Genomic DNA, 24,944 nt, shown 5'->3' on the forward strand with positions numbered 1-24,944 from the left:
TCTAGGGTTCTTTTCAGTAAAGACATGAAAAAGATAAAGATGCCCTTTCTCACCATTTATATTCAGCATTGTACAGGAGATTCTAGCCAATGCAATAAGATAAGAAAAATGTTGTGAATATTGGAAAGATATGTCCTTATTTGCATACAATATGATTTTCTTGAGTTTTTTTAAGTGGAAAATATATAGTAAGAGCTTGCCAGTTTCCCTAGACATAAAATCAACATATAGAAATCTTATTCACCAGTAATAACCAATTAGAAAAACTAATAAATAAAGGATCCCATTTTCAATAGTAATAAAAGCTTCAAGATACCTAGAAGGTACGCCTAACCAAAATATGTACAAGAATATTTTTGGAGAAATTACAATTACTGAAAAGAAAAAAAAAGTCTTAATGGGAAAAAAGGCAGTGTTCATGAACTGGAAGATTCCTTATAAAGATGCCAGTTGTCTCCAAATTAATTTATAAAATGAATGCCCTTCCAAGTATGGATGAGGATGTGGAGCAACAGATTCATTCACTGGAAGATTCCTTATAAAGATGCCAGTTGTCTCCAAATTAATTTATAAAATGAATGCCCTTCCAAGTATGGATGAGAACGTGGAGCAACAGACTCATTCACTTCTGAAAGGAGTGTAGATCAGTACAACAGCTTTAAGAAACAATTTAGTTACACCTTTTTAAAAAAATTTTTTTTAATGCTTCAAAGACACAAGTCTGAAGTTTTATTGAGGACAAGGTTATATACAAATCAGAATGTTCCCTAGAAATGACACCTGAATAAAAAAGGACAAGTGGCCCCTGGATATAAGAGGTCATTGGTGATCCAAGGAAATGTTTTAGGTTAGAGGGATTAAAAGTAGAAGTTGAATCACTGTACATTGTCACAAACTTGGTGAAGGGAAGCATGTCACCTGGAGTTAAAGTGCACAGGAAAGGTAACAGGCATTTTAAAGTGGCAGAGAATTGAAATATTCTTCTGTAAGCTGAAGAGAAATGAGAGACTCAACAATTGTAGTTTATTACGTTAGAGAGATAAAAAGCCAAAAAGAGGTAGAGGAGCCAAGTACAGTTCACCCCTTTTTCTCTGGTAAGAAGCAAAAGAATTTCTTAGACGGCTGGGTTTTGAGTGCTTCAGCTAGATACTCTTAGGACCACACAAGATTTTAAATGCAGCGTCTGTCCTGGACGTATTAAATAACTATTATCTTCTTTTATTCTGCCAATGTGTAGATCAGTGTGAAGATTCAGGTGTCCTCCAGAAGTTCATGGGTTCTTACCAGATTCTCCTCTTTACCCTCTTTGCGGTGTTGGCATCAACAGCTTTCCTCTTTCTAGGTAAGGAGTCCTTATATTCAGCCCTGTGGACTTTTGACTTGGAAACTGCCTTCATTTGATTTCACAGATTGCCCCAACTGACTCTAAATTTGCCCCTGAATACGTGAGGTAGGAACTTCCTAGCAGTAAAACAAGACAATAAACAGGATGTATCCAAAATGTGTTTATTGGGATGGTTTCCCATTCATCTTGATTCTAGGTGCTTTTAGTGCTGCTTCCATCTGAAGGAGCATCCTTCTGTAAGCCTTGCTTTTCCTCCTGTAGGCTGGCAGAGGACAATAGAGCAGCCAAGACACAAAACTACTGTTTGTGCATGGCTAAAGATGGTGGTGATTTTATAGCAACCTGGGCATTTCACATCCATGAAATAGGAATTGGGGCTCTGCACCAGGCATTTCTTCTTGTGTTTCTTCTTCTCCTCTTCTGGAGAGGAATGAATGAGATCCTTTGCGAGAGGCATGTTATCATGGGGAGGTCATCTCCGCCAGAAAGCTGGTTACAGCTTTTAACGCAGAAATTCTAGTCCTAGATGGAGAATCTTTCTTATGTTTCAGCAAATGCATTAAAATGTCTATTGCAGCAAAAAAACGAAAAGAAAAGAAAGAAACGGTTTAAATGTCCATCAGTAGGAGAATGATAATAGTGGTGTACTCATAGAATGAAATGCTATACATCTTATGCACAGGAGCAAAAAGAACTATTGCTATATTTCTTAACAGATGGATCTCAAAAACATAGTTGAATGAAAGAAGCAGGGTATGGAAGGATATGAAAAGAATAATATTTATATAAGTTTTAAAGTCTGAAAAACAATAATAAATAGTGTTTATGCTTATATTGTCTTTTTAGGAATCCATGCAAACATGCCAGGGAATGATAAACAATGAGTTTGTGATGATGCTTCTCTAGGGAGAAAGGAAAGGGCTTGAAAATGGGAAGAGAGGGCTCAAAAAGAGCCTCAAGTGTATCTGATCTTCTTTTTATTGAAGATCTGTTTGTCTCTATGTTGGAAATCTTTCACCATTTAAAAGTTGTTTTCTCCTAAATGCAATGAGGTATCCTGGATTGGACCCAGGAGCAGAAAAAAAAGACATTAGTGGAAAAATTGGTGAAATCCAAATAAAATCTGGAATTTAGTAAATAATGTACCAATGTTGGTTTTGCAGTTCTGACAAATGTACCATGGTAATGTAAGATGTTAAAATTAGGGGAAATTGGTTAAAGGAACTCTCTGCATCATCTTAGCAACTTTTCTAAAAATCTAAAATTATTCCCAAATGAAATGTTTATTTTAAGAAGTGGGGGTGGATTTTAAAACACTTTAGAACACTCCTAGAGGGCAAGACCAGTCTCTCTGGTAAGTCTGATTTATTCCCTTTTCATGTTTGGTACTCCCTTAAAGTTCGGAGATCTTAGAGCAGGAAGGGGCTCTAACAGAGCACCCTATCCAGCACCTTTCCTCTGGGAGGTAAGGCAGGTAAGGTATTTAAAAAGAAACTCCTGGAGACCAGAGAAGCTGAGGAACTCAGTGAGCAGGGAGGGCTGGAACCCAGAAGTTTTATCTCCTAGGATGATCTTTGTTCCTACTTCATTGCCTCTCATAATAAAGACAAATGAGGTTGAACAGCCTCCCTTATTTGTTTGTTTTGAAAACCGGAGGAAAAGAATTACATATCACCCAGAAATGGTTTAGGCGACCAAAGACACAAGGTAGAGAGGTCAATGCGAGGTTGGTACATCATATTGTCTCTTTGTTATGAACCTCCTTAGGATTTGAGACTGCCTACCCCCTGAGGGCAGAGTGGGCTGGGATGGGAGGGAACTAAGAATTGTAGAATGCATCTGTGTCCTCAGTCCTTATCAGAACCATCTGTATAGATGTAATTGCCCCCATCTTACAGAAGAGGTAACAGGCTTGAAAGGTTAAATGACTTCCCCAAGGTTGTAAAACTAATAAGAGGTAGGCTTATTGTGATACTCTGATGTAATAAATTTGTCATGTTTCCTGGAAATAGCTCTTAAAACCTTTGTAATTTCTTAAGTGATAAGAGTTATATGGACATCTTTTGTTCCTAACTCCTTAAGTAGCACTAGAGCATAAAGATGAAATGGGTGTTTTTTGTTATTCATAACAAGCCTCTTTCAACCACTGAATTTATATTAATGAGGTGATTTCTGGAAAGCCCCTAGAAAACCATAGGAAGGGGACTAGTTGCCAGCAGAGCCAGCCAGGTGATTAGAGAGTTGGAACTTTCAGTTCCAGCCGCCTGACCTCTGGGGAGGGGAGAAGGGCTAGAGATTGACTTAATCACCAATGGCCAATGATGTATTCATTCGTGCCTATGACAGGAAGCCGCCATAAAACCCCAAAAAGATGGTGTTTGGAGAGCTTTTGGGTTGTTTCATCCATGTGCCAGGAGGGTGGTATACCCCAGACTCCATGAGACAGTAGCCCCTGTGCTTGGGACTCTTCTGGACCTCACCCTATGTATCTCTTCATCTGACTGTTCATTCATGTTCTTTAATATCCATTGTAATAAACCATTAATCTAATAAGTAGACTGTTTTCTTGAATTCTGTGAGCTGTCCTAGCAAGTGATCAAACTCGAGGAGGGGAGTCATGGGAGCCTCTGGTTTATAGCCAGTCAGTCAGAAGTCCAGGTAACAACCTGGACTTGCAGTTGGCATCTGAAGTGGGAGCAGTCTGTGGGATCTGATGCTCTCTCCAGGTAGATAGTGTCAGAAGTGAATTGAATTGTAGGACACTCAGCTGGTGTTGCAGAGAATTGCTTGGTGAGGGGCAAACCTCTACACATTTGGTGACCAGAAGTGAAGCAGAATGTCATCACAGAGTAGAGAAAAGTAAAGGAGAGTTTTCCTTTTACACCTATGTTATAGGAAGCCAGGGCTGACTCTAAGAACTCATATTTAAGGAAGACCTCTCTGAAGTCAGGGAGGATAAATTCCCCAGAGCCGACAGCCACCCTTGGAACAGCTGGGGCTGGGAATGGTGTAGAACATGAGCCAAGGCAGAACAACAGCCCAGAACAGACTGAGAAGAGCTTCAGGGGAGTGGGCATCAGGCCTGCCAGGGTTAGAAGCCACTGCAGATTCTTCCCTCTGGAAAAGAAAAAGTCATGAGGGTAAGCTCCCTACGCTCCCACTCCTCCTTCCTCTGTCCTATCTCAGCTGCAGGGCCTGTGTCTGCTAGCCTTCCGGGGAAGGGCTCCTTAAAACCAAGGGCCTCATTTTGTTTAGTTGTTGTAGAAGAGGCTCATGTGACTGAAGAGGACTCCTCAGGGCTTGACTGAGGTGATATGGGTGAAAGTAAACTGTAAATCTCTATGTAAATGTGGTTGTTGGCTGAACAGTGTAAACCTGGGAGGTTTGTGAGGGCAAGGGGAGAAAAGTGCCTCTTGAGAGAGGTCTCCCAGGAGAATATGAGATTAGTTGAGGTTCAGTGAATTCCTTTGTTGTTAACTGAAGAAGCATATTTGAAGGATAAGCTTCCTCACTTAGAGTAGAGCATCCCAGACTTGTCGCCATAGTGACAGTGCTCAAACGGAGGCTTTAAAACCAGAAAACACCAGGTCAGAGGGATTCTTTTGGAGCCATGATTCTCCAGTAGAGGACTCAGCTATTGTGTGCTATGGAGGAGAGGGACAGGGAGTTTGAATAGCTTCCCTTCCTTCCTGTCTCTTGCTGTGGGGCTTTTGTTTTGGTTTTTCTCTCTGAATTGATGTGGCCTTTGGAAGGGGGTGCCTCCCTGCAGAAGGAACTCATCTTCATTAAAACCTGTGTCAGAAGCTGGAGGCACCAACAATAAACTATCCTAAAAAGAAACTAAGAAAACAATCCCATTTACAATAGCATTAAAAAGAAATATGAATAAATTTAGCTAAGGAGGTGAAAGACCCATACACTGAACACTATAAGACATTGGTGAAAGAAATTGAATAAGACACAAGTAAATGGAAAGATAGCTCATGTTCATGGATTGGAAGAATTAATATTGTTAAATCATCTGTACTACCCAAAGCGATCTACAGATGCAATGCAATCCCTATCAAAATTCCAATGACATTTTTCACAGAAATAGAACAAACAATCCTAAAATTAGTATGGAACCACAGAAGACTCTGAGTAGCCAAAGCACTCTTGAGAAAGAAGAACAAAGCTGGAGGTATTACAATTCCTGATTTCAAACTATATTACAAAGCTATACTAATCAAAAAAGTATGGTACTGGCATTAAAACAGACATGTATCAGTGGAACAGAATAGAGAGCCCAGAAATAAACCCACACATATACAGTCAACTAATCTTTGACAAGGGGTCCAAGAATACACAATGGAGAAAGAAGAGTCTCTTCAACAAATGGTGTTGGGAAAATTGTGCATATCCATATGCAAAAGAATGAAATTAGACCCTTATCTTATACACAAAAGTCAAATCAAAATGGATTAAAGACTTAAACAGAAGACCTGAAACTTTAAAACTCTTAGAAGAAAACATAAGAAGAAAGCTCCGTGACATTGGTCTTGGCAATGATTTTTTAGATATGACACCAAAAACTCAGGCAACAAGAGCAGAAATAAACAAGTGGGACTATATCAAACTAAAAAGCTTTTGCTCAGCAAAGGTAACCATCAACAAAATGAAAAGGCAACATACAGAATGGGAGAAAATATCTGCAAACCATATATCTAAAAAGGGATTAATATCTAAAATATATAAAGAACTCATATAGCTCAATAGCAAAAACAAAACAAACAAAAACCCACCACAAAGATATCAGATAACCCAATTAAAAAATGAGCAAGGGCCCTTAATAGACATTTTTCCAAAAATGACATCCAGGTGGCCAATAGGTATATGAAAATGTGCTCAACATCACTAATTTTACTGATGGTGCTGAAGGACAGACAGAACAAAAAGTAGTTCTGAAGGAACTGTTACTGTAACTGAAGCTTGTAGAAGGATAGAGATTATATATATATATATTATTTTATTCTGTTATATATCTGATTCTAAGTGTTGAAAACTGACCTAAGTATTCTTCACTAGTTCATGTCTTTATCCTTTCATGTGTTTTGTGAATTCCTATAGATAAAGTGTGTTTTATGGTTATTAGTCTTACAGACAAAAAGTTCCAAGTCCTCTCATTGTTCCAAGTTCTCTCCAGTGTTCAAGTTTTCCTCTACTGTGTATCATAGGGTGTCTGACCCACTAGTTGCTAATGTTATCTGGTAGTGTTATTCTTGGACTTTAATGACCTCAGAGTTTCCACATTACCTCCTTCTGTTATAAAACAGCATACAAGTAGGGCCTGAGGAGAGTTCTCCAAACCGAGAATTTCAGGACAATTTCTCTATAGGGGGTTCACTAAGAAATCCACAGGAATCATGTAATGCCTAGCAGATGCTCCTTCTCTTTAGGGAAGGCACACATGTCTCTGGGGTGTTGTATGTTTCCAGATACTTGGAAGTCTTCTAGGTGGTTCTTGATGTGTCTAATATGGAATAATCCCCAAAATATATTAAGTGAAAAAAGCAAGGTACAAAACAGAGTGTGTCATATGCTATCATTTGTTTTTAAGAAAGAAAGTGGGGACAAAAACATATATGTATTTTTATAACATATCCCTAGAAGACACTGATGACATGGCTGATTCTGAGGAAGGGAAGTTGGAGCTGAGTACCTAGGAGCAGGAGAGGGTGAAAGGCCTTTTACTGCATATGCTTTGAATCTTTTGAATTTTGAATCATGTAAATGTATTGGCTATTCAAAGAGAAGTACAAGTTTGATTAAAAGCAAAATCCTTCTACCAAGAAATAAACCAGCACACCTGTGGTCACTTTATCTACAGCAAAGGAGGCAAGAATATACAGTGGAGAAAAGATAGTCTCTTCAATAAGTGGTGCTGGGAAAACTGGACAGCTACATGTAAAAGAATGAGATTAGAACATTTCCTCACACCATATACAAAAATAAATTCAAAAAGGGTTAAAGACCTAAATGTAAGACATGAAACCATAAAACTCCTAGAGGAGAACATAGGCAGAACACTCTTTGACATAAATTGTGGCAATATTTTGGGGAATCTAGCTCCTCATGCAAAAGAAATAAAAGCAAAAATAAACAAATGGGACTAATTAAACTTAAAACTTTTGCACAGCAAAGGAAACCATCAACAAAACAAAAAGACAATCTACTGAATGGGAGAAAATATTTGCAAATGATGCAACTAACAAGCGATTAATATCTAAAATATACAAACGGCTCATACAACTCAATATAAAAAAAAAAAACAATCCAAAGAAGAAATGGGCAGAAGACTTGAATAGACTTTTTTCCAAAGAAAACATAGTGATGGCTAACAGGCACATGAAAAGATGCTCAACATCGCTATTAGAGAAATACAAGTCAAAACAATGAGTTATCACCTCACACATGTCAGGATGGCTATCATCAAAAAGTCTACAAATAACAGATGTTGGTGAGGATGTGGAGAAAAGGTAATCCTTGTACACTGTTGGTGGAAATGTAAATTGGTGCAGCTGCTATGGAAAACAGTATGGAGGTTCCTCAAAAAACTAAAAATAAAACTACCATATGATCCAGCAATTCCATTCCTGGCTATATATCTGGAAAAAATGAAAACACTAATTTGAAAAGGTACATGCACCCCAGTGTTCATAGCAGCACTATTTACAATAGCTAAGATATGGAAGCAACCCAAATGTCTATCAACAGATGAATGGATAAAGAAGGTGCTGTAGATGTATATAATGGAATATTACTCTGCCATAAAAAAGAATGAAATTCTGCCATTTACAATGATGTGTATGGACCTAGAGTGTATTATGCTAGTGAAATAAGTCAGACAGAAAAAGACAAATACTGTGTTATCACTTATATGTGGAATATAAAAAATAAATAAATATATCTAGTAAAACAGACTCACCAATGTAGAAAACAACCTAGTGGATACCAATGTGGAGAGGGAAGAGGCGAGGGGCAAGATAGGGGTATGGGATTAAGAGATACAAACTACTATGTATAAAACAGATAAGCAACAAGGATATATTGTATAGCACAGGGAATTATAACCATTATTTTGTAATACCTTTAAACGGAATATATAAAAACACTAAATCACTATGCTGTAAATGCTGTAAATCACTATGTGTACCTGAAACTAATATAATATTGTAAATCAACTATGTTTCAATAAAAAAAAATCCTTCTAGGATGGTTAATCTGACTTGAGACTTAAATTGGCCCTTGATAATTCACTCTTTGCTCCCATTTCTCATCACTTAGGTCTTCCCTCTCAGACCCCCTGCCTCTTGATCATTTGCCTGCAACAGACATGTTGCAATATCCCCCTCCCTCTCAGAGTCTAATAGAGACTCTGCACAGGGGTGAGCCAGCATTTCTAAAATATCTCTGGTGACCAATTGCCATGTTCAGCCCTAAACCTTCTAGACTGGTGGTTCTCAAACTTGAGCCTGAATCAGACTCAACCTGGAGGGCTTGTTAAAACGCACCTGGCTGGACCCACCCTCAGTTTCTTCTATTCAGCCGGTGTGGGGTAGTTCCAACAAGTTCCCAGGTGATGCTAGTTGGGAACCATACTTTGAAAACCAGTGCTGTAGACTAGTTTCTCCTGTGATGTGTTGATGTGCAGTGTTGATGTCCCAGCTGTGTCCTCATTTAGACATATAAAAAAATAAAAAACGGGAGAGATTTGTCCCTTTCCACAGGCATGCTTATAGCTCACCATCATCCAGCTCTCTCTCTAGCCAACAGTACTCATCAGGCTCCAATCCCCTTATAAAATGATCTGCATGTCACCACCAGCAGGACTGACACATCAGAAGCCTGCATCCCCCTTCATCTGTACTCCCAGAGCAGACATTCTTGTAGTCTTTGCTGTCAACTCTCTGTGAAGATTTAATTGGTATTTAAGGCATTAGAAGAGTCATGCTAATTACTGATTCCCCTTCCACTGTTTCTCAGCAGGGGTACTATTAGCATTTTAGATGAGATAATTCTTTATAATGAATATTCTGTTTAATGTAGGATATTAGCATTCTTGTCCTCCCACCCCCAAGTCATACGGGAATTAATCCCACCACATTTCCCAGTGCCCCTCCCCCTCAAACCTTCCTCTTCCCCTCTTCGCTGCAGAATGCGTGGTGAGGTGCCCTGAGAACCACTGTCTTGTATTTAAGCTTCCAGACCCCTGCCCAAATGACATTGCTTTAGTTCCCTGCAAAAATCTCAAGTCATGTTTTAATATTTTTCTTACTTTCATAAGTGTTGATGTTCAAAAGGGGCCAAATAGTGAGCATTTCTTTCTGAAAACCCTATGGGTAGAATCGTTCATGTGATGTTCAGTTCCCTTCTGTAGAGATTAGCACTGTTTGTTGATGCAGTGCCTTTGCATCCTCACAACAAGGAGAATTATGTGACCCATTCTGTTTCCTTTTTTTTACTATGAGTGTCATGAAACTTAGGGGACAGATGTAATGCTTGATACGTTTGTAAAATTAGAAAACCATTTTGCATATATTATCAGCTTTTATACAGTTTTAGTTTTTAAATAATCAGTTTAATTTTGTATTTTCTTGTGAGTGACTTTGGGTCCTTTTGGAAACAATCCTTGATGCAGGTTGAGCTGTGAAAGGATTAGAGCCGGAAGTGGCCTCATCCGCTGGACAAAAGAATGGGCGTGGCAGAGCATCCCCGGCTCCTGTGGGCACAGGGTGGGATGCGGGCCTGAGGCACCGGAGGAGCAGCAGACCAGGAGGTGCCTCCTGCTGGCAGCCCGCGGAAGAGTGGCTGGTGAGGATGAGGTGCCACGTGTGCTCCAGCTGGAGGTGGAGTCAGGGTCAAGCCACAGGTGCCTGAGCCCTTTACCAAGGGTGGAGAATCCTTGAGTAGAGGGGCAGCGGATGGACTGAGCTTGCTGGGTGGAGAGAAGTTCCGCTGGGACCGACTGGCTTAGGCCATGAGAGACATTAGAAACCATTACTTATAGGAACACCATCCTGCTTCAGCTCCCACCTGGTCCTGTGGCCACACGGGTTCCCAGCAGCAAGTGGGTTCAGGTGGGACTGGCCCCCTCGGGATTAGCTCTCTGCTGGAGCTCCCTGTTCAGGTGGGAAGGACGTCTAGCTGCGGCCCTGTAACAGGGTGAGGGTTCCACCCCATCCCACCCCTCTTCAGAGGGTCCAGTCACTCCCGTTTCTTCTTCAATGTGCACCTCAGAGTGGGGGGGACCACCACCCTAGACTGAGCATCCACCCTCTAGATCTCCTGTGTGATGGAAGGGATGTGTAAGGACCTTTCCGCCTGGAAGTTCCTCTGCTGAAATTCCATCATGAGCATTTGATTTCCTTTGGGTTTACAAAGAATCTTTTACTAATACACCTTCTGGAAGGGCAACGCATAATGGGCTCAGAGACAAGTCATTTGTTCCTTTGAGAGAACGGATTTACCGCGTACTCTTGATATAAGTATTTGTTTCCCTCTTAAGGAATATATGAGATTTGCTGCTGGAGGGAAACAGGTTTGTGAAGGGGGGAGAAGGGTTAAACTTCAGGAGCCTGGACCAGGCTGAGGGGTGGGCGCCGTGGGCTGCCTACATGTGGGTTCTGCGGGGCATGGGACGTGGGCTGGGTCCTGGGACAGTGGGGGGCAGGGGCTCACTCATTCCTGAGGACAGTCTTCTCCCAGGTGTGGGCACTTTCTCCCTGTCCTGTGGGCATCCCCTTCCCCTGGCTGTGTCACCAAAGCCGGGCCCCTGACTACCGAGGAGCCGGCCCCCTCCAGAGACCCCAATGGCCTCCTGACAGGCCTGCCGGGTGTCCTTCCTCCCTCATCCCTGCTAGGGCCTCTCCCCAGACCCTGCACCCTCACCCCAGCGCCATCCTCCCTGGCTCTCCTGCATCTGTCCTCTGTGGAGGAAGGAAGCACCTTTCTGGTTCTCCTCGTAACCATTGTTCCTGAACTCGAAACCCATAGCCCCCCACACGTGGTCATAAAAGCAACCGTTGCTGTCCTTGGGGCATTTCCACCAGCCTCTCCGGTGATAAGGTCCTCCGGCTGCCGCGCCCACTCCCTGTTGCGTGTCTGTCCCTGACTCGGCTTTCCTGTCCTCCTTTCCGCCAGGCACCGGCCAGGTGGCTGCCAGATCAGCTGCCCCTGCTGCAGTCCAGAACACTTCAGGAGTGTCCCGGCTGAGGGCTCCCCACGGTGAGGCAGACCTCCAGGACTTCTTTCCTTGTCCTCTCAGCCCAGTTACCACGACACACAGCAGAGGAGACACTGGTGAGCGGGCAGAGTTTAAATTGTGCTGTTGACCCCTCCCCCTCAGTCCACCCTGAGGAGCTGCCGGAGGGGAAGGACTGTGTGCCTTCCTGGCCCTCCGGGAGGGACCACAGCCCCCACGGTGAGATGACACCTGGCCAGGTGCCCAGGCAGGTGGGGGTGAAGTCAGCATGCTTTAGCATTATCTGTTGACCTTGGCTTAGCCGGTCGGAATTCTAGAACTGGTCAAGTCAGTGGGAGCCAGCCTGGAATCAAGATTGATTAAGAGCCTGCTGGGTGCCCTGGCCTCTGCTAGAAGCTATTCGTACTGCCAAACTGTGGTGCTCCAGCTTCCCGACTGCCCCAAACTTCTTCCTCCACTGCTCCAGGAGGCTGCTGTGATGAACTCTATTTGTTTTTGTTTGTTTGTTTGTTTGAAATTAATTAATTAATTAATATTTATTTTTTGGCTGCATTGGGTCTTCGTTGCTGTACATGGGCTTTCTCTAATTGCAGCGAGCCGGGGCTACACTTTGTTGCGGTGCATGGGCTTCTCATTGCGGTGGCTTCTCTTCTTGCGGAGCACGGGCTCTAGATGCACGGGCTCAGTAGCTGTGGCTCGCAGGCTCAGTAGTCGTGGTGCACGGGCTTAGTTGCTCCAAGGCATGTGGGATCTTCCCGGACCAGGGATCAAACCCGTGTCCCCTGCATTGGCAGGCGGATTCTTAGCCACTGTGCCACCAGGGAAGTCCCTCCATTTGGTTTTGATTTCCCCTTTGACCCTGTGGTTGCTTGGCAAGTAGACCTTGTTGGGGTTGACGCACAGGTAGAATTCCATGTTAATGGGGGCCCAGCTATTCCGGGTGCTGACCAAGAGCTGCACAGACGTGGTCATCTCCACTCTGCTCAGTGAGAAGTCCTGTGTTAGGGTAACATAGAGTGAGTGTTCAGATGGGGACTTCTTTGGGCAGCTATCCAATAGTGAATAATATTTCAAATAATATTCTGAAATATATTTCTCAATATAATTTCAAACATGTCGGTGATCTTTTGGGATTTCCTATGTGTTATTTGAGGGGGGGCGGGATTCATTGCTTTTTGCAGCTTCAGCCAGTGAGGGAGATGGGTTTTCTGTTGCCACCATGCTGACGCTCAGGCTTATAGCACGTCAGGGGTCCTCAGCCAGTGTCAGCCAGGGGGCCATCTGTTCACTCTCAGTGCAAAGGAGGCGGATGGGGCCACAACCAATTCTAGTGAAGCAAAGAGTGTGAGAAGGAAGAGGAAGGGAAAGAGGAATTAGTGAAAGGAAGTGTGGCCTGTGATTTTATAGCACTGATTGTTTCCCCCATGGTTCTAAAGCTGCTTTGAACTATGGCCCCATCACTGAAGTGAGAGAGTAGCCTCTTAGACTACTTGGAAAGGCAAAAAAAAGTATGTAGGGGCTGCTCTTTCATTAAGAAAATGAATCCTGTAACTTGAAAGGAATTAAAAAAAAAATGACAGTGAGGTTGGACTCTAAAGTGGCTGATAAAGAAAAAAAGTAGTGGTGTCCTACTGCTGCCTGAAAGAAAATACAGAACCTGCATCTGAGATGGGAGGCACTATTTTAGTATTCAGGGGAGGCTGGATCAAAGTGAACACTGTATGTCTGAGCATGGCTCCCTTGGAAGGCGAAGGCTTAAAGCCATGACTTTGTGAAGCAACAGAGGCAGAAGATCAAAGGATGGAGAAATTAACGCAAGTCGCTTTATTTTAAAGGCAGGTTTGCCTCGGCTAAAATAGGGCTGAAGGTAGAGCCTCTGGAATTGAGAGGGCTGTGCATGAAGCCCTTTCTTTGTAGTTACCAGCTTTATGCTCAGGACAGGGAAGTTTGCAATGAGGAAAAGAGGACAGTCAAACTTCTGTTGTAAAACCTAGAGCAGATGGGGCTGCAGAAATCATCCAGTACTCTTTTTCCTCCTTAGTGAGGAAACGGGGCCTCATGAGCACAGCCGTTAACCTGGTCGGTGTAGAGGCTGCCCAGAACTCGGTGCCCTTCTCCAGGGTCCCTTAAAGTCTGAGACGGTGGGCCCCTCATAGATGATGCAGGGACCTTTAGCAAATGTTTCTTTCTTTTTTAAAAAATTTATTTATTTATTTTTATTTTTTGGCTGCGTTGGGTCTTAGTTGCGGTGAGCGGGGGCTACTCTTCATTGCGGTGCACAGGCTTCTCATTGCGGAACACGGGCTCTAGGCGCTCTGGCTTCAGTAGTTGTGTCACGCAGGCTCAGTAGTTGTGACACACGGGCTCTAGAGCGCAGGCTCAGTAGTCGTGTCACCTGGGCTTCGTTGCTCCGCGGCATGTGGGATCTTCCCGGACCAGGGCTCGAACCCGTGTCCCCTGCATTGGCAGGCGGATTCTTAACCACTGCGCCACCAGGGAGGTCCCGCATGTGTGTATTCTTTTTCAGATTCTTTTCCATTATAGATTATTGCAAGATATTGACTATTGTTCCCTGTGCTATACAGTAGGATCTTGTTGTTTATTTTATATATAGTGTGTATCTGTTAATCACAAGCTCCTAATTTATCTCCCCTTCCCCTTTTCTAACTGTAAGTTTGTTTTGTGAGTCTGTTTCTGTTTTGTAAATAAGTCATTTGTATCATTTTTTAGATTCCACATATAAGTGATACCATATGAACTTTGTCTGACTTACTTCACTTAGTGTGATAATCTCTAGGTCCATCCATATTGCTGCAAATGGCATTATTTCATTCTTTCTTATGGCTGAGTAGTATTCCATTGACTGGGTTTTATTGATTTGTACCTGTGGGGGTAACCAGGTGTGAAGGTCTGGCCATCTCTGGCTGGGGACAGTCTGTTGTGGAACAGCCTCAAAACCCCCTAAGGGTTGAGTACATTAGTAGTTAATCTGCATAGGTAGAGAGATGAGTTTTCTGACAATCGGGAGTCTGGGATGAGATTTGGATCCTGTCCTGTCTCTTACACAGACATAATGAAACCAGAGGACCGTTGGATCATAGGAAAGCATTGAAGCAGTTTCTGGATGGGACACTGTGAGAGCTTTGAAGAGATGGGAGGCCACCTTGAGGAGGCAGGACCAGAAGTTGAGAGCCCTCTATAACACAAGGGAGACTTGGGGTGTGGGATGAGAGTTTAAGCTGGTAATAGGCCTGCAAGCCAAGGATCCATCCCCTGGAGTTATCCTGGGAACCTAATTACTAAACGTTCCTGGGTAATCCTTGATCATGGGGCCTGATAAAGCCCAAGCTTACTGCTGAAACTATGTTAAGATAAAAGCTGTTTTTATTCATTTGATATCCATTAAAGCCATCACAGATTAATTATTTTTCAAAAGAAAGAAAACTATGCCACAGTTCTGCAAGTAACTTATGACCAGATGTTGAGATCTTGGTATACCCAGTCATGCTTAAAAATATTGTAAGAAATCTTCAGACAGTAAAATCTAAAAATAAAACCCCCTTAATTTAAAAAGATGAATAAGAGAAAAAGCATTGTAGTTCAAGAGATTTATTGGCTCACTTATTTTTATTTATTTTTGAAAAGAATCATGTTATAGTTTAATGCCAGATGCTGAGACCCAGATATACCCAGTTTTGTGGTGGAGAGGGAGGGTACCTATAAAATGAAAGAAAGTACCCAAGGGACAAAACGATGAAAATCACTGGTTGCTTATCTGAATAGTCAACGGGTACCTGTGAGCTAGAGTTTATCATGTGCATGAATCCTTGATCTGAAAATGAGGGACAGTGGTAGTGGCAGTGGTAGAGGATGGGAGTAAAGATCTTGTCCCACTAATTTACGGTGTCTGAAGAAAATTTGGAACCACTGGCAGCTTCATATCTACCGGCCTCCTACTAAGCTACCTGGGGTGAGTTGAAATTGCATTTCATAACATTGTCCCTAACTGTGCCCCTGTCTTTCTTAGTGCCAGAGATGAGTCTGAAGCACATACAGGGCAGTATTTGCACTTCCCTACCCCATTCACGCAGCTGCCTTCTCAGATCTCGACTTGCTCTGGGTTACAGCCTTAGTGGTTTTAGGCCAGATTTCCCAGCAGGACATGGGTGTTCTTACCTCTTCTTCCTAACTACACCAGCTGGTGTCCTGCTGACCTTCAGCTGTGTCACATTCCATAGGTCACACATCTCTACCTTTTGGAAGTGGAGGTGTTAATATAGAGGCTCACCCAGTGCTCTCAGTAAAGGGTAAGGGGAGAACGAAGCGCATCCTAGGATGATTGTAGAACTCACCGTGCTCTTAGCCACAAATTGAATGAAGGTAGAAACTTGTCAAGAGTTTTATACAATTCAAACTGGTGTTTCATGCTACGGATGAGAACCTAGATTTAGAAGGAGGGTCTACCTGGTCTGGTGGGAGAAGTGAGTGGAACAGGAGGAGAGACTATGGTCTGTGCACCTCTGACAAAGGCACTGGAAAGGGGGACTTTCAAGTTCAAAAGATGTCTCCTCTCAAAAAAGCTTTAGAAGACACCTCAAATGAATGGAACTTTCGATTAAAATCAAGAAGATGAAAATCGAAATGAATAAATAAGGAAATAAATAAAAATTCTTCACTTAGAATTTTTAGAAAATCAGCTAAGTGTAGATAGACTATGATAAGGTTGATGATAGTTTAAGATCTTTACTGTAGGGGTCAGAGGGTGGTTATTTTGTTACTGTCTCTTCTCTAGGTTGTCTTTAATAACTATGGAGGGTCTGAGATTTCACCAACTGGCAAGCTAGTGAGTTTGCTGCCAAGGTTTCATGAATGCTGGCAGAAGATGAGCTCCATGGGTTAGGGACAGGACTTTATGATTCACAACAATGACAGTGACCAGAGAACCAGCATTTTCTCTCACTGGTTCTTTGAGCTCCAATCTCCATAGGGTGACACCTGCCCACACAGTGGAGAGAAATCCTGAGATTAGGGAACTCAAACCTTTTATAATGGACAGTAAGCGTGCCTGTTCTTTGCTCCAAAGGAAGACACTCTTTCTTCCAAGGTTGTTTATGATACAAATATTCTTGAAAAGATAATCTGGAGCAAAGGCAGTCAGTGCCTGTGCTTGCCGGATATACAGCACATGAGAGACCCATAGAGAATGGCTCCTAGCTGCTGCATCCGTACAAAGGGGAAGGAAGCTAGTGTATATGGCCTGCTTGTTCTGCACCACGCACTGACCAGGAGACTTCTCACAACTTACCTCATCAAAGCTCAGAGGTGGTACTGTTGTTTTGTGAGTAAGAAAGCTGGTGAGTAACGGAGTATCAGCTGCAGGAATTGTGTATGCATTGCATACTTCTTATGCTAAGCATTGTGCTAAGAAATAGCTGAGACTTAATTAGCTGCTTATCAGCTGCCTCGCCAGGCACAGTTCTAAGAGTTCTCTATGAACTGACTTATGCCTTTCTCATAACTAAGATTATCAGGTGCTGCAGAGGAAACTGCAGAGGAAATTGAGGCATGGGGGATGATGGCTCCGAGATTCAAACCTGTGGTTTATCCACTGTGCTCCTGTGTTCTTTCTTCAGTCCTCAGGGTCACACCAAGGGGGTCCTGGTGAAACTAGCGTGAACCCAGAGGATGTGAAACGGTTTGGAAACAATGGCAAGTAGGAACAGTTGAAAGGGTCGAGTGTGTTTCATCTGCAGAAGGATAAAGGATAAATGATGATTGTCCTCAGATATTTGTAGCCATGTCTTGTAGAAAGGTAGAGTTTATGTGACTCCAGGGGACAGAATTGGGTCCAGTTAGGCGAAGCCATATCAGGGCTCAGCAGACCCTGCTGTACACAGTGACCGGAACCCCTTCCCCTGCCACCCCTTCCTGTCTCCTCTCTGAGCATTTTCCCCTGTCAGACATGCCCAGAGAGGGTTCCTACATGAGTGGGGCGGGGGGAGTTCTAACTCTAGGGAACCCCAGCCTGCCCTAAGGGGGCTGGAGGGGTTAGTCTCAGATACATCCCTAGTCCTGCAGTTCCCGGCATTCTTACGGAGGGACCCACCAGGATCTTGGCTAAGTCCTGCCTCCACCCCTGATGGGTTTGGTTCCATCCCTGTGATCACCAGCCTCATGGCTCAGCCAGGTCCTGGCAATTGTCCACAAACATATCAGTCCCACCCTTGCCCAGTTTGGGGCAAAACAGCGTTCCTCTACTGGATGGGAGGTTGAGTTCGAAGATCTCCCTGCACTCTTAACTATGTCTGTGGTTTTGTGATTTACTCTTTCCTTGTCGAGTAGCCCATGCTTTAAAAAGCAAGTGGGACCAGGCGGTTGGGTCCATTGCTGCTCTGTAAGGACCTGGCTGTGGACCCATGGTCACTCCCCTGGTCTTGGGCAGCTCCAGTCCTGAGTGGAGCAGGTCTGGTCCAGATGCAGGTCCAGGAAGGAATTTGGGAAGATGGTGAAAAATAGGAATGGTGGCAACTGGTTTGATGGCATCTGTTCCACTCAGCCAGAAACATCTTCTGTCAGAAGCTACAGACACCCTAAATGTGGTCTCAATTAGCCTGCGCGTATCTTTGCAATAAGTACATTCTCATCAAAGGATTTTAGAGAGTGATGTTTAGCCCCATGTAAAGGGCATGATCAGAATCTGATCTCTGATCCCGAAATAATGTCTCTGCTATTCCAGATGTCAGGAGTAACTAAAAATATACTTAAAACTCTGAGGAATTCTTGGTTTACTGGACCCATCTCCTTTTTCTATCGACCTCCCTCCGGAAAGCAAGAGAACAAAGAAATGAGCCAAAAAGCTTTAATTATCCAGTCTGCTGACATTCTTTTATCTGAGCTGCCGATATTAAGTTTGCACATCATTGCATTTCAATCACAGAGCTAAGAGCAACCTCTGCAAACTTGGGCCTTTGTCCTGCTGCTCGTTGTGGCCAGTATTCTGTTTTCTACCCCATCCCACCCTCCCTCAGATTTCTTAAATTCCGAAGTTCTGTGTGGCACTGGAAATTATCTGTCTGTGGAATGTCCATACTTTAGGAAAGTCCCTGAACTCGTGTGTTTATTCCCTAGTTCCATTCCCCTCAACTCATCGTGGCCATTTGTGGTTGAATTCTGGCATGTGCCCATCATTGAACAAACCTGGATTTGGTAGGAGCATTTTGCCCTGTTTCTATCACTGACGTAAATGAAATTCTATCAGTTTCCATCATTGACATGTGGAGAGGGAAGAGAAAGTCTGGCCAGTTTGTTTTTTTCTTCCTTCATATACAAATTTAATTTTCCCTGTTATATCTTTAACATTTCTGGCCCATCAAATGTATCTTCAATTTCAGTTTGGTTCTCTGGGCTGTGACCTTTCACCTGGTTTAATGTTGACACAGTCACCTATTAGCTGGTTTATTTAGCACCCAATTGATGCTATTGTTTTTTTGTTTGTTTGTTTGTTTTTTTAAGTTCCTTTTTTTTAAAATTTATTTTTAATTAATTAATTTATTTATGGCTGCGTTGGGTCTTTGTTGCTGCGCACAGGTTTTCTCTAGTTGCGGCGAGTGGAGGTTACTCTTCTTAGTGGTGCGCGGGCTTCTTGTTGTGGTGACTTCTCTTGTTGTGGAGCACGGGCTCTAGGCGCGCGGGCTTCAGTAGTTGTGGTTGATGCGGGCTCAGTAGTTGTGGCTTGTGGGCTCTAGAGCGCAGCCTCAGTAGTTGTGGCGCACGGGCTGAGTTGCTCCACAGCATGTGGGATCTTCCCGGACCAGGGCTTGAACCAGCGTCCCCTGCATTGGCAGGTGGATTCTTAACCACTGCGCCACCAGGGAAGTCCCAGATGCTATTGTTATTGCTACAACTAGGTCACATTTATTGAGGGCTTCTGGTGTGCCAAGGACTGTGCAGAGGGCTTCCATCTTCAAGCCTCTTCAAGCAAGTACTGTTACAATCCTGCCCATTTTACAAGTGAGGACACAGGCTGAGAGGTGAAAGCATTTGCTGAAGGTCCTACAGCAGAGCTGGGATTGGAAGCCAGGCACTGTGGCCCCTGAGTTGGTTGATCTCACGCCCTTTTAAAAACTGCCCACAGGCCCTCTGCTGGGCACACAAGTGTCCCCACTAATGCTCCAGGGAGTGTCAGTGTCTTTATAAAACCCTGTCCCCAGCAAGTGTTTAATAAGAAGTGACTGTGCAGGACACCACCATGGAGATACAAGGATGTCCAAACCTGAGCCCTTCCCCCCACCCTCCAGGGCGCTGCGGAGACAGAGCCTCCACAGTCAGAGCAAGGGTGCTGTTTCAGGGCCTTCTCGGCCTGGTGATAGTGATCCTGTAAGCTAGAGACGCCTGGGGGCACTCCCCTGGGCCGTGCTACTTGTGGTGGCCGCCCACAGACATTTTTCCACCTGGAGCCAATGTTGTGGCTGGACCGACCCTTGTGGTTCTTATTAAGACTGCAAGACGCAGCTCAGTAACAACCATCAGGGAACTTAGAAAAGACAAGGCTTATTGCTCGCAGGTCCCTGAGGGTGCAAGGCCTCCCCGGGGCCACACAGCGAGGGGTGGGGGAAGAGAGGGAGAGAGAGCACGAGATCGAGCAGACCTGGGGTTCTGCCTTTATTGGAGTCGAGGGTTGGAGGACCTAGGGTTTCAAGTGTTCACTCTTTATTGGTGAATTTAAAGCATAAAAGCAGGAATTAAAGCACAGGAAGGGAAAAACCGTTGAACGGTCAGTTATCTAGGTCACCAGAGCTCTCTCTAAAAAAGGGGAACCTCATGGCTGGGGTGGCCTGGCTCTTTATCTAGTCCTGTAGCTGGCAGTGTGTTTATTCGAAATGGCTGTCTTTGAAGTGGAGGCCTCAGCAATCAAAAGCTACCTGTCAGGCACTTATATCACAATCAGAAAAGCTAGTTGTCAGGCACCTTTGTCTCTTGTGTTTGCTGCTCTGTCTCTAGGGTCTAGAATAGCACCTGGCAGGTAGTGAGCTGTCAAAACATATGCGATAAATAAACGAACTACTAATTAAACAAAGCCACGGACAATTTTACAAATAAATGAAAGAATACGTTAATTCCAAGAAAGTATGAAGGACATACACTGAGATTAAAGGATGGCCTTTTAAACTATGTGCAATGAGCTTTATGAAAAATGCCACGTATTGTCCTCATTTTCTGTATTTTATCACAGATTGGAAAGTTTGTCCGAGTCTGTGCTCAGGAACCTGTGTCATACATCCTGCTGGGAAGGCCTTAGAGAAGAGGATATCTTGAGGTTAAGGTAGGACTCAGCTGGGTAGCAAAGGCTCAGAGGTATCCGGGGCTGCCCCCACTGGCAGGATTACAGAGGAGAGAGAGCAGAGGCCCCATGTTTTGCTTGATAACAATAGTTGTTTTGAACTTCATGACTCCTTGGGGTGGGATCCTTCCCTGTCTTGCTCAATACTTGCCTCATTTCCCAAGTCTTGCCTCACTTGGTCAGGTATCAAAGTGCACATCCCTTCAAACTGTACAGGAATCCCTGGACCTGGCTCATACCTGGGCCCTGGCACCAGATCAAGGAGCTCAAGATCAAACTGGGGCTGAGGAAGGAGAGCAAAATATTTGGGGAGCCATGAGTCACCCCAGGTAGTACATTGACAGAAATTAAGAGGACCTAGATTTGAGAGCCATAAAAATTTCAAGCACTTTGACTTAGTAATAGAAATTCTTGAAATATATCTTGAGTAGATATAATCTAGAGTGAAGGAGAAGTTATGTTCATGAAATTGTGACTTGTGATGTTGTTTGTTTTAGTGAAATTGGAAAGAACCTAAATGGTAAATAACAGAGACATGATTGAGTAAATGATGGTTCATCCACTTGACAGAATGTTACAAAGTTATTAAAAATGAGACTTAGGAAGAGTGTTCTGTAACCAGGAAAAATATTGTGGTTTAGCCTGAACAAAAGTATGAAGATGAAAGCAATGATAGTGTGTATGTATAATTTTGTTTTAAAAAGTACATATATAGAAAAATACTGGAAAAATATATAAAAAATGACAGTATTTATGTTAGGAAAAAAGTCATTTGCAATCATACTTACAACCAGACTTTCAGCAAATATTATTTATTTATGAACAATGACAAAAGTGGTTGGAACAAAGGAACTAGAGTGAGTTTAAAGTTCATGCAAAGAGTCAGCAAACAGTGTAGAAAAGGGAACCCTCCTACACTGTTGGTGAGAATGTAAATTGGTGCAGCCACTATGGAGAACAGTATGGAGGTTCCTTAAAAACCTAAACATAGAGCTGACATATGATCCAGCAATCCCACTCTTGGGCATATATCCAGAAAAGACAAAAACTCTAATTCGAAAAGATACTTGCACCCCAGTGTTCATAGCAGCACAATTTACAATAGCCAAGACATGGAAACAACCCAAGTGGCCATCAACAGGTGACTGGTTAAAGAAAATGTGGTATATATATAATGGAACATTAGTCAACCATAAAAAAGAATGAAATATTGCCATTTGCAGCAACATGGATGGACCTAGAGAAAATCATAGTAAATGAAATAAGTCAGACAGAGAAAGACAAATATTATGCGATATCACTTACATGTGGAATCTAAAAAATAATACAAATGAATCTATATATAAGACAGTATAAAGACAAAAACAGACTCACAGATACAGAAAACAAACTTATGGTTACCAAAGGGGAGGAGGGATAAATTAGGAGTATGGGATTAACACATACAAACTACTGTACCTAAAATAGATAAGCAGCAAGGATTACTGTATAGCACAGGGAACTATATTCAATATCTTATAATAACCTATAATTAAAAATAATCTGAAAAATATATATATAACTGAATCACTTTGCTGTACACCTGAAACTAACACAGTATTGTAAATCAACTATAGTTCAAAAAAACAAGTCAGAAACTAAGACACTGATGGTCTAGAAAAGGAGCGAGGACAGATATGAGAACATGTCCAAATATAACCCAGTGCGTGAAATAACATAACAGTTTCCTGGACTGAGGGCATGTGAAGTACAAGCTTGGCCAGAACAGAGTGAACGTGGCCAGGGTAAACATCCTTGAAGTCATGTGTCACATCCAGACTTAGGGAGGTGGTGGGAGTGATTAGGGTGGTCACACACATCCTATTTCCCCTGGACAGTCCCGGCATAAGTGTTAGCAGTCCCTCTCTTCACTCTCAGAAGAGTCCTGGTTTGGGTAATATGTCATGTGGTCACCCTAGTTATTGAAAAGGAAGGAAGAGGACAGTCTAGGTTGATGGTAATTGCTCTGCTGGTTGCCTCTAGTGCATAAGAGCTGGTGAGTTAAGATTCCCTGATGCTGAGGCAGGCCCAGGCCTGATGGAGAAGTGGCCCATTTGAATATAGCTCTGCTTCCTGATTAGTTGTAGGATAATCACAGTGGTTATTCCTAAGCTGTCATAGCATGTAGCTAGAATTCATATTTCACTCTGACCCAGGAGCTCCTCTTCCACGTCCATCCTTCCTTACCTATCCCACAAATTGAGTGCATGACCGTTAAATTTTTCATTGAGCAGAAGAGTATCTACAGTGAGAATAGATAATTTGCCAGCTGAGCCGTCCTCCTATTTGTGTACCTGGGAGCAGTTCTCCCTAGAAAAGTTCTTGACTTTTAATAGAAAAGCCTATATATGGCTAGTGCAGAAATACATTGAAATGGTAGAAAATAACTTGAAGCAAACAAGAACTCGGCCTGGGTGGGCTCTGTTTCTTTCTTGGTGTCTACCCCGTGTTCCGTTGGCTCTGTCAAGGCTGCCTTACTGGGAACCCCCTTTCAGAGCAGAGCACCAAGCTGACCATCTGTGATGCAGCCTGGGAGCCTAGCCTTAGGTTCAGCTTGCAAGAAAAGTGCAATTGTGGAGGAGGCCCCTCCCCTGTGTCCACAGGAGGATTGGTCTGACCCCGAGCGCCCAGAGATGCCCAGCTGGACATCACGGGACTCGGGGAGCGGACTCAAGGGGCGTCCTTTAGGCAGCATCTCCTCACGGTCTCAGCTCAGAGGGGCTTCCGGTCAGTGGGGAAGCGATACAGATGCAGCTCACTGTGTGCACGAAGAGGCAGAGAAATGCTTCAGGGATTGCAGAAGTGAAGAGATAGCTCGATCTTTCGTAGATGGTTTGTCCTGTTGTTTGGTTGAGCATTGCAGGTGGCAAATGTGGGGATAAGCTAGCTCTCTTTGGCTTTTCCTGGGCTTAAGCAAGAAATTACCTTCTGGCACCTGGATATTATTTTATTTTTCTAGTTAAGAGGTGCGGGAAGAGGGTGGTGGGGGGGAGCATTGTCTCAACTAAGAGAGAGACTTGCCAGGAACCTGCAAAGATCAGCTGAGAGAGAGGACACCCAAGCAAGTACGCACTTGTGCCAAATTGCAGCTTCCCAGAAGCTCACTTTGGCCTAGAGACCAAGAGGAACAAAGCCATCGGGGAGATGGAACCAAGCCCCAGCTAACAGGTGTGAGGGGGAGCAGAGGTCTTCAGTATAAATAATTTCCCCCCATCAGAGACTGGCCTCTAGGAAGTCCCAGGGGACTGCCTTCTCTCAGAAAAATCCCGAATTGAGTAATCATAAAAAACCAGAGTGAGAGTAAAACTGATTCTTACTTCAAGCGTGAATCAGAAATTATTTCATTAGAATAGTTAGAAGTGCCTTATTAATTTAATAGGTCTGTTTGGTGTGGAGAAGCACATTTAGTAGTCCTTTTTTGGCCTAATCTACCACACCTGGGGAGGCCTAGCTGGTTGGCTGCTATGTACACGGGGTGGAAGCTTACCTAAATTGCCCTGGAGAAAATGTTCTAACAACTAGGATGGCCATTTCAAAGCTTTGCAGTGATGGTAAACAATGTACTGCCCTTCAGAGTCCTGTACCCATCTTATTACTGCGGGGGAGAGAGAACACTTAACACCCAATAAATGCTGGGCCTATGCTCCCCTCTAGGCAAATGCTAAGAAACGAACTGCTGATTTGTGTTGGCTGAGTGTCCCGAGCAGGGTGCCAAACTGTGGGGTTCAGGAGTGGGAAACATGAAGGGTTTACCAAGTCCCGTGAACAGGCCAGGGCCCACCAGCTGTTTTATTTCCAATCCCACTTTCCTGGCCCCTGTGGTTATATTGTTCTCCTTTGTTGATCTGGTCTCCCCAATAGGATTCCAAGTCCCCTGTCTTCAAGGTCTGTGCTCCCCTGGCCAGGTGTGAGCCCAGCTGACACATGGGGTAGCCTTTGATCTTCCTGCCGGCCCCCTGTTTCCAAGAGAAGATTGGAGG

The 24,944-nt window shown here is 43.6% G+C and overlaps 2 protein-coding genes across 11 annotated transcripts in view; one reads left to right on the forward strand and one right to left on the reverse strand.

Moving 5' to 3' along the window:
• The window catches only part of MYLK (myosin light chain kinase), a 272,517-nt gene that overhangs the window by 41,337 nt on the left and 206,236 nt on the right, over positions 1-24,944 (forward strand). For 4 of the 10 annotated variants that reach the window (XM_057544899.1, XM_057544901.1, XM_057544904.1 and 1 more), the window contains one exon: positions 11,525-11,683. The exons of 3 other annotated variants lie outside the window; for them this stretch is intronic. The gene's annotated coding sequence lies outside the window, so the exon portion shown is untranslated. Of the gene's footprint in view, positions 1-1,237; positions 1,343-11,524; positions 11,684-20,817; positions 20,908-24,944 lie in introns of all 10 variants that reach the window. 3 more of the 10 variants (XM_057544903.1, XM_057544905.1, XM_057544900.1) reach the window with 2 other exon arrangements.
• On the reverse strand, positions 1,452-1,802 carry LOC130708065 (40S ribosomal protein S27-like). The gene has a single exon (XM_057544912.1). The coding sequence runs from the start codon at positions 1,800-1,802 to the stop codon at positions 1,548-1,550; it is 255 nt and encodes an 84-aa protein (XP_057400895.1). The 3' UTR covers positions 1,452-1,547.

Source organism: Balaenoptera acutorostrata, chromosome 4, assembly GCF_949987535.1.
Source record: "Balaenoptera acutorostrata chromosome 4, mBalAcu1.1, whole genome shotgun sequence".
Taxonomy (NCBI): Eukaryota; Metazoa; Chordata; class Mammalia; order Artiodactyla; family Balaenopteridae; genus Balaenoptera; species Balaenoptera acutorostrata.